At 36.8% G+C, this 15,106-nt stretch overlaps 1 protein-coding gene across 1 annotated transcript in view; it reads left to right on the top strand.

The window, feature by feature from the left end:
- Nucleotides 1–15,106, top strand: part of GDA (guanine deaminase) — a gene marked incomplete at its 5' end in the record, with an annotated part of 29,827 nt that overhangs the window by 7,557 nt on the left and 7,164 nt on the right. Inside the window, 10 exons of the mRNA XM_082301528.1 lie at nucleotides 2,110–2,197; nucleotides 3,452–3,557; nucleotides 6,350–6,377; nucleotides 7,762–7,869; nucleotides 8,343–8,450; nucleotides 10,559–10,656; nucleotides 11,184–11,251; nucleotides 11,708–11,854; nucleotides 14,090–14,208; nucleotides 15,040–15,067. Coding sequence (XP_082157654.1) covers nucleotides 2,110–2,197; nucleotides 3,452–3,557; nucleotides 6,350–6,377; nucleotides 7,762–7,869; nucleotides 8,343–8,450; nucleotides 10,559–10,656; nucleotides 11,184–11,251; nucleotides 11,708–11,854; nucleotides 14,090–14,208; nucleotides 15,040–15,067 — 898 coding nt within the window. The remainder of the gene's footprint in view (nucleotides 1–2,109; nucleotides 2,198–3,451; nucleotides 3,558–6,349; nucleotides 6,378–7,761; nucleotides 7,870–8,342; nucleotides 8,451–10,558; nucleotides 10,657–11,183; nucleotides 11,252–11,707; nucleotides 11,855–14,089; nucleotides 14,209–15,039; nucleotides 15,068–15,106) is intronic.

The raw sequence follows: 15,106 nt of genomic DNA on the forward strand, positions 1-15,106 counted from the left end.
ATTTTCTGAATACAATGACCAACATTTAAGACTACTCACAGAATTAGTACAGCCAGCAGGTGCAGACATAACCAAGCATAGTAAGAAAAAAAAAAAAAAAAAAAAATCAGCGGGTGTTTCCTTTGCTGCACAAAAATCATCTATTAGGAACTTATCTTTTGCCAAAACCACATGAAAGAGAAGATGCTTCCCATAGACTACAAATCTGGGGTGTTTTGGAGTAGTAAAGGAAGACACTGCTGCTGCTGAGGTCCTTGTAGTAGGAATGTCTTTCACTGCAGGGCCTTTAGATGGAGTCTCTCAGTGGTATTGTGGGACAGAGACTGTGAGCTAGGCTGGTTCTGAGCAATGTGAAGCCTTTTTGTCCACTGGATGGACAATAAGCAGCTAGGTTATATTGCAGAGTACTAGTTCCGTCCTATAACTGAAATTTATCCTTTAATATGTGGACTGAAATATCTTCAACAGATTAAATTATTTGGCCAACATAATTTGCCTTGCATTTGTCTATTACTGTGACAGCATCTGTTGTCAACATAATATAACAAATCTGAAATAGTTATATTGTTCCTTGCCACACAAATTTAAAAAGAAATTACTTTCTGCCATCTGCCATGATAAAAACACGTGGGAGCAGCTTGGTCATAAGCTCCAGTGATAAACACATGTGCCTTCAGCTGCTTAAAACATCGAGGTGACCTCACCTTTGAGCTCTGTGCCCCCACATGCTATTACAGTGCAAACTGAGTGACCCCAGCACAGCTAGAGAGCTCACTGTGCAAGGTGTGTCACGACATCATCTGGAAAAGAGCTGCCAGCGAGAGGTGGAAGTCAGTGGTGGGAGCCTGGACACAACAGTTAGGCTCTCCCCATGTGAATCAGATAGGACAGGGTCAGGAAAACATCTTCACCCACAGAAGATGCAGCATACCAGTCACTCTGCAGTGTTTGATGGGGCCAATAATAACCTTCAGCTGTTAGAAACAGGACTAAACCTGCACAGAACAGATGATTTTTCGTAAGTTTCATTGTACTTCTGAAGTTGTAGTGAAAAAAAGAGTGGATTTTTTCAAATCAAAATCCTGTTTCCACCAAACACTTTCTATACTCAGAAAAAAAACAATTTAAGGTGAAATTTACCTGCTTTTAGCTGGAACCTCCTCTTCATGCTGATGATTTGGAAACAGATTGTTTTTAGATTTCATTTGAATTTAGATTTTCATTTGAATATTGTAAGGAAAAGACAGAGTTTGGCTGCATGTTTGTCAAATAATTAGCTCTAGCTTTTCTCAAACATTGTGTTGGATGTCCCACCTTCTATCTCACTGAAAAAACTTAAAGAAAATTCTCAAATTACTTGGCAACCAGAATCCAAAATATGGTTTAAATCTATATGTTGGATAAGTAGTCAATATAGTTTGCATCAGTCCCAAGGACAAGAGAAGCTACAAATTTCATCATGAATGAATGTAACTAAAATAGCTGGTCATTTACTATTATGTTCCCCAAAAGTAATATGAAGAAGTGTCAGCCACCAGTTCCTTTCAAATGATGTATTAGATAAATAATGAGCTCACAGTCTGAGTGGTTGTGCTCAGTTTACTTTTACAGTAAGTTTGTTACTTTGTAATTGGGGACAACAAAGATTTTAGATACATGAAAACCTGCCTTGTTTTTCCAGCTAGATCAGGTAGCTAAAAGAAAACGACCATGTTCCCCAAAAGCTTTGCTTTGCTAATGCTAGATAAACAGTGCTTCACTGTGAAAATTGGAGAGCCTTTCATAACTAGGAAATAACAAAAATGACTAGTTGTTTGTATTTTTAAATATAAATTGGAGTATTTCCAGTTTGGGGGAAGGAATATAGACTGGTTTACATGGGTTTAGCCTTTGCAAGATTTCTGTGAGGAATTCTTTGTATTTATTAACACTCAGACTTAAAAAAAGCTAATATGAAATTAAAAATCTATATTTTTACCTTCTCACTTCACTGCACAATTTCACAATAACTAAATGTTCTTGCAGTTTGAAATGAGACTGCCTGTTCTGCATTTTGGCAGCTTTATTGAGTTTTTTTTCCAGACAGTTGAAACTGATTTCTTTTTTTAGAGACGAACTCTAAAGAATGGCACGACTACAGCTTGCTACTTTGCAACAATTCACACAGATAGTTCTCTTCTTCTCGCTGAAATTACAGGTGAGTCTAACAGTGAATTCTGAAGGATATTGTGTGCATCGTATTAGTTGAAGGAAACAATGTTTAGGAGTTTGAGAATATCTAGGGATCTGTCTTTCTCCTAATTTGTTTTTTATTCATTGTACCTGTCACACTGTGTCCCCAAAGCCCACCTGTTATCCACATTCACTTAAGCACCTCTGTCCTACTGTTGCTTCTCCTTGTCTCTTCACTCCCAAACCTGCTGCTGGCTGAGCTTGAATTAGGTCTGCTGGAGCTATTCTCCAGCTGCAGCTCTCTGCTCTTTCTAACCTTTTGTTATTTGAAGTTTAAAAGAACTGCATGCCAAGAGGCCCAGTCAGTGAATTAATTTCCTGATACTCTGAGGTTTCAGCTGATAATCAATGTCAAACATCTTCACACAGCCTCTGAAATTGGAGAAGTGGAACTTGCATCAGAATCTTATCCTTCCCTTCTGTTCACAGTTGCAAATGCCTGCTGTTTGAAAATGCTGTAGTTCTTGCAGGATTTCTCAAGGCTCAGACAACTCCCAAAGCAGAGAAATTTAATAAAAACCTCAGATTTCATCAAAAATTACCTTGTCTTTCCGATTTAGTAGAAAATTTTGAAGCCATTACATTCAACAACTCAAATAATAAAAGTGGACAAAAGATCTGATTTAGAAACACATTTGACAGCCTAGAATTGAGTATTATATGCATTTCTTACACATGAGTTCTGATTTATTCATCTATCATGGGTAAATCTCAAGAAAGAGGCTAGAATAGATCTGGAAATTTCTCCCTCTAACTGCATGTGGGAGGCATGTTGGCAATCTTGCTCCTTTCCCTTAAGAAGACATGGTTTGCTGAAATCTTTGTGCCTTTTCTTATCTCCAGGTAGTCATCTACTACAGCTACTGTACTTCCATGCTTGTGTTTCTCATCCTCTATTTCACAGCCATCTTCATATACAACCATTATGAATTCTAGTTGTGGTTAAATTACAGTAATCTAGTTCTCATTTATAAAGTTGGATAATAATGTGGAAGACAGCTCCTATTTAAGTGTTGTTTGTTTCCTTATTTCTTCTTTTCTTTTTATCCTTAAAAGTCACATGAATGAGCCCAACTTAGAGCTAAGAAAAGAGTATAAACTCTGGTCATCTTAAATGAAGCTGGGTGGGGTGGAATTTGTTTTTTATTTCAGTACAAGTTTTGATAATGGTTTCTGGGAACCAGTGATTCTGAGTTTTTATTCTAATGCATCTCAACAGATAAATTTGGTCAACGAGCATTTGTTGGAAAAGTCTGCATGGATACGAATGACAGTGTGCCACAATACAGAGAGATTACTGCTGACTGTGTCCAAGAGACAGAAAGGTAAAATGATAAAATTGATTGCATAACCTTTTAAAATAAGATTTTTCATATGTCTGAAAAGTGAATGTGAATCTCTCTAAGAGATTACAGGTGTGAATTTATTAGCAACAGGTTTTTTTCTTCCAACAGTACTGTCCGCTATAGTCCTGGCAATTCCTGCATATCCAGTTGCTGCACAGCCCAAATGGCATCTCTCTGGCTTTTCCAAAGAGATGGAGAAGCCACAGATCTAGGGTTTGAGAGAATATGTGTGTTTTCTGCCTCCTCTTTTCCTTTTCACAGCTGTGTATGTGGAGGTGATGGACTTGACATACAATGGAGAGGTGGCAGCCAGTTCCTTTGTCCCCATCAACTTCTGAGCTATTTCCTTCCACCATTTAGGTTAAGGCTTTATTCAAGCTGTAGGAGTCAGCTTTCATATACCCCATTTTAAAGATCTCTTCTCCATCATAGCAGCATTCAAACTACTCCAACATGCAGCTGAGAGAAGGAAGGAGAATCAAATCAAGGCAATGTTTGTAGTGGAGGAGAACCGAGACTGGATTATGGCAGCTTACTGTCGTATGTTTCTCTTGTCTTTCACACCCATGCTCAGAAAACAATTAAGCAGACATACAGCTCTTCTCATGAGACGATTTATTTACTTGTATAAATATTTCAAATGTCATGCTGAAAGAGAAAACCCCTAAGAGTAATAGAAATATCTTATTGTGCTTGTGTGAGGTCACTACCTTGTTTTTACAAATCATGCTAAAGGCATGACAATAGAAGTTAGAAATGGTCATGGATTTCTAACAGTGTTTGTATTTAAAGGCATTTTTAAAACATGTAGTATTAGTTATCTTCATTCTACTAACATTTATTTTCTTCTATGTAAGTCCTCAGCTTTCATAATACAGCGCAAGTCCTGCCAAATGGGCCTGAAAGCAGCAGAACTTCCAGTTCTTATAGTTTTAAAAGCTTCAGAATGATCTAAATAGCTTTCTTTTAAATATCTATCTTGTGCCTCCAACTCATTCCTTTTTGATTGTGTAATAAGAACTGTTTCTCAGCTTTGGGTGAGAGGTTGCCACAAGTACTCCGTAGCTGACTAGGGAAGAGAGCCATGTGCTTCTTGGAATGGATCTGGAGTACTTACCTGAATCAAAGCAATACAATTGCAGAAGGATGAAAAAGCTATTTCATTAAGAGGGCAACATTTTAGTTGTGTTTTTGCAATTTGTTTTTTTAAGAATCTAAGAAATGTGATCTGTCACACTGACAGAAAATGAACTACAATAATTTCAGTTACTTACAGTTGACCTCCAGAAATATTTATATTGTATGCATGAAAATAAGATACAATTCCAAATGCTTTATATATTAAATTTGTCAAGAATTTGAATCTACCATTCTTTGTCAAAGAGGATTTAAAAAAAAGTTACGGAATTGACAGCTAGATTACCATATATGGTACTATTAGTTATAGCCACCTGCAAAGATGAGAACCTATGTGCAAGTCTGTTCTTCTGCTACAGAAGGCAGTGATTTGAAGCAGAGCTTCTTTCCTCATAGAGAAGTCCATAAGCCAACAAACTATAGGGTATATTTGTGAAACATACTTCATCACAATTCATCAGTTTTGAAACAGCTCACACTTTTCAAAGAATGTGAAAAAGAATGAAAACAGCCGCATTGAAGTTATGGCTTGTCACCTGACTATTATACTTCTGTTGGAGTTTCTATTCAAATGAGCATTTTATTATATCAAGTTAATCAGTAAGAGGAGAGACAGGCAGATGATACCTAATTAACTTTGCATTTTGGCTCTCAAAGTTAAGACAATGGTGGGCTCAAACTCCTTTGGTCATTGCAGAAGTTGAGGTCAGGTCTCTCACTTCCATTTCGTGATCTAGCACAAGTGCTCTGTACCCCCAGCCTCTAGCATTATTTTCTTTTCTCTCTGAAGATATTTGATAAAATTGATACAACACATGTTGTGATCAAAATTACACGGTTTTCTTACTATAAACTATGAAACAAAAGTTCACAGAGATCCTGCCCATAAAACATCTCAAACTGTCTTTTGGAAGTCACTTACATACACTGAAAAAACAGGCTTTCAAAGAATTTCCTTCTTCCAAAGTCAGAGGAAGTTTAGTTTGCTATCTGCATTATCCATAGTGACTGCTTGGAGTTTTTTGTAGAGGTCTGAGATAGCTTCTTTTATTTAACAGAGCAAGTAAATCTTTATTTTCCAAATGGTAGATCATCTGTATGTTAACATTAATAGAAGCATTTCCAGAAAATCAAGGGTTCTTTAAGTGAACGAGGCCATATGCACCTCCTGTAAGATGTGTGCTGCATCTTTTAAAAACTGGATTTGAAAAGATTTTAACACTGCAATTTAAATTCATGGACAGGCAAATTTAAGTTTGGTTTGTTTTTTCTTTCTCTAATATTGCAGCTGTAGGTTATAATTATGTTTTCAATTCATTTAATGTAGCATGTGTTTGGTTTTCAGGGAAACTCAGAATAATTACTGCTTGTCTAATGCTAAGCATTGCAAAGGAAAAAACAATAGTCTACATGTTCAGGGTCAAATTCAAAACTGGCGTAATTTGGTGTCACTATCCTGGATTCATTGTGTTCCCTCTTTTTATTTCATCTGAAAATCTGGCTCAACTTTCCATAAAAAATTGATCTATGTCTGAAATGTTTAACAGGGTGTCCAAGTATATATTTTTAATATTTTCCATAATTTATGACATTGAGGACAGATTTATAGCAACTTTATTTCTACCCTTTTTCAGGTTTGTCAAAGAACTACTGGAAAAGAAAGTAAGTAGTGTTCTTTTTGGAATTCACTTCTGTATTTAGAAGACGCTGTGTGAATACATTAAATAGTTAATCCTCCTATCCAAAGCTGTTGTCTTGGTGATAAATCAATAAATATACATCTTTCTGTGTAATAGACAGATATCATCATTCTGATAAATATTCTGCTAGTTTCATTGAGAAATGGACTTGTAACAGTGTCAAGTCAGTTTTCTGTGCTCAGAGCAGAGCAATGTCACACCTGTATGTTTCTCTATTGAGTTTGAAATATCTCGCTTCCTAGAAAGGAAAATTTTCTGTTAAAGAAAGGTGGAATTCAGTTTATCACTCTGTGGTACATAAGTAGACAGACTAATTAAAAGAATTATGACCAGCAGAATTCATTGTTTTTTCAGTACAGTTACTGATCCACTATAAAATTAGTGTTTCAGATCAGCACATGTCTTAAAGTGTGCTTCTAAAGAAGTTCAGGCTTGCGCTCCTGTGGTAAAGATAGAGGTTTACACTCCAATATTACAAGCAGTAGTACTTTTCTTATGAGCCTTTAGTTTTCAGTGGCTTCTTTTGACATCCTATCTCAAAATACTCAAGAGCAGATGCCTTGAGTTTAATGCCTAAGCCATAGGTATTACTGGAGTAAGTTGGCTGATTTGCAAGGACCCGAACTCCTTTTTTCTGGGAGATAATACAAGGAACTGCAGTCCAAGTTATCACTTACTGGCTTGTGCAAAACTCTTGCCTCTGACTCATGACAGAATTGTAATCCTGTTGACTATTTTTTATGAAAATTTTAATCTAGAGATGCAAGGTGTAAATCTCTACAGTTCTTGGTGTCTTCTCCACTATTTCCTACTGTGTAGCATATCTGATTATACCACTATTCTTCCTGCCTAGGGAGGAGTATAGGAGTTTGTTGCTATTATAAATAGAGAATGTTGAACAAGAAAAGGGCTTTGGTTTTGCAGAAGCTTGCAGTTTTGCAAGCTTCTTCAATGGTCACAGAAGTGGGACTCAAAAATATCTGGTCATTCAACCAACTTATTTCTCATCATGCATATGGGACTGTCAGCAAATGTGAAAAAGTATCCAGTGCTGCTGAAGACTGATAAAATCACAGTGACTTTAAGAGAGTTCTAATGAAAACAAATTCTTTAATAAAGTTCATTAAAATTGTTGTAAGAAATCCCCACTTTAATTCTCTGTTTCTGCAAAGAAATGTCTAAGGAAAGCAAGGAAATGACTATACAGCTTAATTTGAGTTGGCACTGATGCAGTAACCAATAAGCAATGAAGACAAAATGTAATTGCCATGTAAATGCTAGTCTTACTTATGGTTACTGAAATATATATATGTGGAATACAAACCCTGTCTTTTTATTATTCTCAGTATCCCAGAGTACAGCCTATAATAACACCCCGCTTTGGCCCCTCCTGCACAGAGGACTTGCTGAATGCCCTTGGCGATTTAGCAGAGACTCATGATCTCCATGTGCAGGTAAGCTCTGAGAGCTCTGTGTGCAATTTAAATGGTGTGGACAGAACTGACAGCATGCTGACCATCTGACAACACCTTCAGGAGGAGCTACCTGTCTGCTGCCGTGATCTCAGCATCCACTCTGTTGTGGGCTGCCTCTCTTTTTTACCTCACAATCACATCGTGTTATTTTATCTATTATTTTAACATCTTCTAAAAAGTAAGTGGGCCATTGTGCCACCACACTATTGGGATGGACATGTGTACCATCTCATATCACTTTTAAAGGAACAAATGGAGCTACTTCTTTGGGTCCCATGGAAACTTCTTTGGGTCTGATGAAAAAAGAAATCCAAGGAGTACATCTAACTATAGGCTCTACAAACACTAGTTTCTATGAATGTATGTTTAGCACCAGTAGATTGCTCAGAAGGTTGTAATGTCAGGTTCAGTGCTGTTTAAAGGACTAACTGCTACGCATTTTCTTATTGCAGAGTCACATAAGTGAGAATGAAGAAGAAGTCAAACTTGTGGAGAACATGTTTCCTGCCTACCAGAATTACACCGAACTGTATGATAAAAACAAGCTGCTAACCAGCAAGGTAGCCACATAAAAATTTCCCCACCATAACTTACATTAATCCATGTAGAGAATAGGATGGTTTACTGTATTTACCTGAAAAATCTGTATTGTTCTTTGAAGGTCAGTGACATCTGGGGGAAAGTAAATTTGTTTTATGTTCTCTGTTGAAGTGTTGGATCTTTAAACAAGCCCACACTGTTCCTAAGTATTTTAGGGGAGATGAAAAATAAACATATTTTATGCTCCCTGATCCGTTTTCCAAAGGCTCCAAAGAGAATTAGGGCAATGGGATTAGAAGGAGACTAGATAACTGGTATTGTAGGAACTGGTAATTCTTGGACAGTACCCAGTTATCCTTATATTCCAAGGATATTATCCAGTTTTTGCACACTGGTTTGCCTGAAGATTTCTTCTGTGGTGTTATGGTAGGACCAACTTCATTTTTTTCCTTTGGAGAAGCAACCCTCCTTGTTGAGTTCTGAGCATCAACCTCACTTGCAGACAAGTGCACCTTACTGCTCTGACTATCCAAAAGCACTCTCATCTCATTTTACCAGCTGATTCCACCAAGCTTTGAGAGGCACACTAGCCTGAAGAGTTGAAATTCATTAATGCTTTATGCTGGTGAGATAAATGTAATATAGCTGCCCACAGTAATTACAGGTCGGAGTGCCAAGGCACATGTTATTAGACAGTGGGGTGGCAGAAGTGAATATGAACAACCCAACTAAAGTCAGAATACTTAAATATCAGTCAAGTTAATTAAAAAATTTAGCAGAGAATTTTCTGAGGCACAAGGGGCAGCTGGCAACTCCCTGGGAATTTGCTATTGAACTCCCATTTCTGTGTTTGAAATTGAACCCCAACACATTACTTGTTTTCTGTCCTTTTTGCTTGAAAAATCAAAATGGACTACAGAAGTATGTACACAGCATTAACCTTTGTTTTCTTGCACAGTCCTTTGCATACTGATTTGGATTGTGGGTGTTAGTGTTCTAAAGAGCATATTCATGCTGCAAAAGCATAGGTCTTAATTCTGTCAGACTTTTATGCACACAAGTGAAAATGGTCATGAAAAATCATGATTACTGGTGCCTTCTGGACTCAGGCTCCTGGTTGTTCGGGAAAGCATTCTATTAAACACAGAACCTCAGATATTTTCTCCCCATCTACCCAAACTGAGACAGCAAGTCAATTTTTTAAGTGTTTCTAAAGCACGTTTTTTTGGAGATGTTGCTTTTAAAAAAGCAATACAGATTTGCAGGAAGGTAGATGCTTCAGCAGCTACCATATAACTGAAGATGCGGCTATTCTCCTTGTGTTTTCAGCTACACTGAACTCGATAAGTAGAGATGGGAGGGGTAGGAGGGGTACAGTGCTATTAGGAGATGCTCAGTGGAAACTGTCTCCGTGCCATTCTCAATTTTATGTCCAGATTGCAAGATCTAACTGAGCTCTTGCTCTTCTCTTTCAGTGGGCATTTGGCATATGAGGTAATGCCAATTAGATTTGTGTGGAAGTAATTGTTTTATGTACTATTAAATTATCCTATCCTGTACCCCTATATTTTGCTTGTGAACTTATTTTTGAAGTCAGCTATGTAGGCTAAGTAAACTAATTTATCAGTTGCATAAAAAATTAGATTATTTTACTTAAAGAATATTTAATATCTCTCTCCCTCTCTCCCTGGTGCAAAGCTTTAGAGAGCCAATAGGAAGCATGCTAAGAGTACATACATCTTCCATTGTATCTGATGTATTCCTAGCCCCAGTACTTAGTCTCTGTGTTAGCTAAATATAAATTGTAAGGTTGCTACAGCACTAGGACAATTGAGGAATTCTTGCTTTTGTTTGTTGAAGGTCTTTGGTCACAGCAGTCACTGCAAGAGCAAGCACCCTGTATTCTTATATTGAAAAAATGAAAAAAAGCTGAAGGAATGACATGTCAGGCACACCGAAGTTAATCAGTTTTTTCCATGTTGCTTTTAAGAGCTTCATTCAGGAAGTGCATTACTTTCACTTGATGGTAACATGTGTCCTTTTTGGCTATTTAAAGCAGTGCAGCAAAACTCACAGCCACAGAAGTAAATGCAATACTGAGTAAACTGGTGATTCTCTTTTTCTTTAGACAGTCATGGCTCATGCCTGTCATCTTTCTGAAGAAGAGCTGAAACTTTTTAGTCTTCGTGGAGCTGCAATTTCACATTGCCCCAATTCTAATTTTTCGTAAGTTAAAAAAAAAAAAAGAAAGTAAGAATGGTGTATAATTAAATAAAGCTGTTGATCATGTAGTACCCTGAGTTGATGCTACCATTGCAAAGCTATTTATATGATACCTCATTACACCATCAATGACATATTGGATTGAACGTGACCATTCATCATCCACTTCCGCATAGCATGCTCTGGACTGCTTTCTGGTCTTTCAGTTTAGTTATTGACTCTATATCTATATCTATATCAATATCAATATTTCTTTTCTAAAAATTTGTTTCTTTTGACTGTTCTGTCAGTGGTAGATTCAAGGCATCTCCCTTCCCCCCTGAAGTGTGTTAATGTTTTGGGGGAATGGGCTATATAATCTTTCTATTGAGCAGACATGAGATACTGCATGGTATCCAGCCAGAATAAATAATAAACCAGATCTTGCAGACGTTAAGGGAGAATCTTTGTCATAAAATGGCTCTGCAGCCCTGCTCTTCCTGAACTTTTTCTGCATACATCACACACAACATGTTCCTTCTCCAATCCAGGTTGCGCAGCGGTGTCTTAAATGTGCGAAAGGTTCTTGAACACAATGTGAAGCTTGGTCTTGGCACAGGTTAGTAGTTTGCTGTAAAGTGGTTTCTTCTGGAAACCATTGGGAGATACAAAAACATCCACCTGTTCATATTTAAAAATCAGCAAGTCTCCAACTTTTGGTCCTCCTTTGTTTTCCCCACTAGAGTATGGACGTCTAGAATATTGAAATCTAGGGTTGGTCCAAAACTGTTTAAAAAGAAAACAAAAAATTAGTGAAGAGTTTTGTTGCTATTGTGAGCTTAAACAGGGCTTGAATAACAATTTTGCAGTTTTCTGTTTTTTTGTTGTGTTCTATTCACTTGGCTGTGTGTGAGAGCACGTTTATTGGGAATTATGCCTTCAGAGACGGTGCTTAGCAGCAGAACTTGTTCAGTTTACCACATATGTCTCTTCAGGCCTTTGAATTAAAGCTTATAGAAATTTAGCATGGAGAATTATACCCAAAGCTTGTTTCTAAAAGTCTGATCCCTTACAGATGTTGCTGGTGGATATTCAGCTTCTATGCTTGATGCTATAAGGAAAACAATGATGGCATCTAATAGCCTTCAGATCAATAAAGTGAATGAAACAGGACTAACTCTTGAAGAAGCTTTTCAGCTTGCCACTCTGGGAGGAAGCCAAGGTAAGAAGAAAATTTTTTAGAGTGGACACAGACAGCTACAACCCTTTTTTATTATATCTCTCCCTGTCTTCATAGGAGATTCATGGATTTTCTGGTGCCAGAGTGAAGTCTAACTGGTGGGCAGAGATAATCCTTCAGTCTCTCATACCCATACTAGGCTTTTTAGAGAAGAGTACTCTATTACTCTTGAGAGTTTAATAATAAAATCTTAATGGCTTTTCAGGTTGTACATTTGCTTTGCAATGATCCTCAGACTTCTTAGTCATAAGGTTATAAGTGGTTGTCTATTTATTGTACCAGCTGGAAATTTGTTTTCTCAGCAACCATCACCTAGAAGAAAAACTGCAATTACTGTAAAATCATGCATTCTATTTGTCATCAGTTTCTAATTTTGCTTGTGATTTTTGAGCTGTTAGCGAGGCAGTTTGTCACAAATCAAAACATCATGCAAATCACTCCTCCCTCAGGGAAAACCAGAGAATTTAAACAGGCTATCCACCATGGTTGTTCAAAACGCAGTTACATCTGCAGATTACAGTCATATAGTATGAGGGTTATCCAGTTTTGGATAACCAGTTTTGTTATGATCAGTGTGCACATACAAATATACACAATTAAAAACGTTTTAGTGGAGCTGGTATGATTTAGCAGAGAGGAAATCCACACGTAAGTGAAAACCTATTACTGTTTCAGTTAGCAGAAATGAGCTCACTACCTGCTAAAGCATGAGTCCCAAATCTTTTCAGTGCAGCCACTCCATAGCTGCCTAAAACCTCCATTGGGAATTATTAATGGAAGTTTGAAAGATGTAGTGAAAATGTCACCGAACAGGTCTTGTCAGGACTGTATCTGAATTCTTGAAGAGTGCAATGGGGGAAGTAGAGAAGAGATAAGATGAGCAGGGAACAAAAAGTAATCTTTTTCCTGCAATATATACTGTTCCACAAAGTGTGAGAACAAGCTAGCTGAGACACAGAAAGGAAGACTTACAAAAATCCTAAACTCCTATGTGGTTTCCCTTCCCAGCTACTCTTGTGCTTTTTCTATATTAGGTTTCTCTAGTAAAGTGTTAGTTCTGTATATTGATTTTAAGCTGGTATATCCTTACTGAATTACTTTTAAAGGTAGAATATATATTACTTGTACAAGCTTTCAGTAGCCTGGATACTGAAAGTGAAAATTTCAGTACCAGAATTTTAAATGAGTGGTTCTTTTGTTGAAATAATTTGCTTTGTTAAGACTCCTAAACACTTGTCACCCTCTTGTGTTTAATCTAAAAATTGCATTCTGCTCAAAAACGTGAAGGAATATGAGATCATTTTAGTTGAAAGTAATAGGTAATCAAATATTTCATAATTTGTAGGAGTCTGAATGTCTTTAAGATACTGTGATATTCCTGCCACTCACAAACTTCAATGAAGACTGAGGTTCCTTTGTCAGAGCAATCTGAAAATAAATGTACAACTTATTTGTAGATATTATGCTCTTTGATAACTTAATTTCAGAGTATTGGAAAAATTCATTTAATTCACAGGTACTTTCAACAACTTAAAACCATCCTAATTTATTTCTATTTGGCAGCTATTTCTAAAGAGATGCAAAGGCCTCTTTTTAGGTATTCTAAGCACTTGCAAGCACTCAGTTCCTGAAGATGAGTATATAAGTTTTCAGAACCTGTGGACCTGAGGCCTGTGGTTGTAATGAAACTTTGAAAAAACAAAGCTAAATAATAGACCACAAGCCAAGCCTTACAGGTAGATAGATATGAGACCTTCAGATCTGGCTGTGATTATTTTTCCATGCCATACTGTTCTTTCTTCCTGCTAATTACAATTAGTTATCCTCACTGGACACTTCTTTTATTATCATTTTATTATATATTACTATTGTAATAGGCCTATACAACCTTTCAAAGTTGCTTAAACTGTTTAAAAAATGAAATCTAATACTGCCTTAGCAAGGTGAGTGTTATTGTATACTTTACTGTTTCTCTGACTTATTTCATTACCCTGTTTGTAGATTGAATATTTTTGCGATATAACCAATTGCTTCTTAAGTTTCTTAAGAACTCAGGTGATAACATGCTCAGTATTCAATTTGGTTTTGGGTTTTTCCTCATAATCTTCTAAATTCTTGTTTGTCTTATGAATATTTCAAGTAAGTTGCCAAGTATGTCTACATGGTGGAAAGAGGTTGGTGCTGAAGACGTGTTTGTGAACTTGTTTTCTTCCTCAGCTCTAGGACTAGATGATGTGATTGGAAACTTTGAGGTGGGCAAAGAATTTGATGCACTGCTAATCAACACGAAGGCTTCAGATAGCCCTTTTGACTTGTTCTCTGCTGATGATTTTGAGGTAATCAGAACAGGATTGATGATCAAAAAGTTAATGGAAATGCTGTGGGGCAGGTCTGTGATACAGACAGAAAAAACCTCTTGAGAGTTATTCTCGTGACAGGAATTGGTGTACTACACCCCTGCTGTCTGTGCTTCAGCCTAGAGGTTCCATGCTTGCTTTTCTTCAGAATCTTGCTGACCCCAGTGACAGTTCCATAACACCATGAGCAAAAATGCATGTAATGTTTTTAATGCATGTTTTATTAGCCCAAGAAGACAATTAGAGTTATCTATTTGCAGCGACAAATGACAGACAAGAAAAAGCAATTTAGTTTTAGTCAATAGTTAGAGTTCAGGCTGAGCAATGGCAACCTGTTGCCAGAGGAAAGTTAGGTTGTCTTTTCTATATTGCTGTTAAAAAATGAAGCAAGCACTTAAGATAGCTAATTTGAGTTAAAAGTACAGTTTTTATGCTAGCATTAAAGCAGTGTTGGCTTTATGGTATGGAAACACCTTCTCATACAAAAATCTCCTCTGACTAAAAAGATAATTAAGAGCACTTACTTGAATTTATAGATGTAGCCAGACTGCCTGGAAACAATTCCAGTTCTGTAAAAACTGTTATTTTTCAGTTTAAATCTAAACCTTTTAAGCTCAGTTATTGGTCCTTAGGACTTTAAAAATGTTTAAATTTTATTTTCAAAACGTAGATGATGTATGTTAAGTTTTGATTTCACTGTTACTAGGAATATTTAGGAGAACTGATTTATCTGTTCTTTCAAGCTTCAAATAATTATGATCTTGGACAACAGTATTGCTTTCTGAATTGTTTTCTCCCATTTTTCTATAGGACACTCTCCAGAAGTTCCTGTATCTAGGTATGTTTTGATTTTCAACTCAGGTAGAATTCTCATTTT

This window comes from Coloeus monedula (assembly GCF_965178545.1).
Source record: "Coloeus monedula genome assembly, chromosome: Z".
Lineage (NCBI taxonomy): Eukaryota > Metazoa > Chordata > Aves > Passeriformes > Corvidae > Coloeus > Coloeus monedula.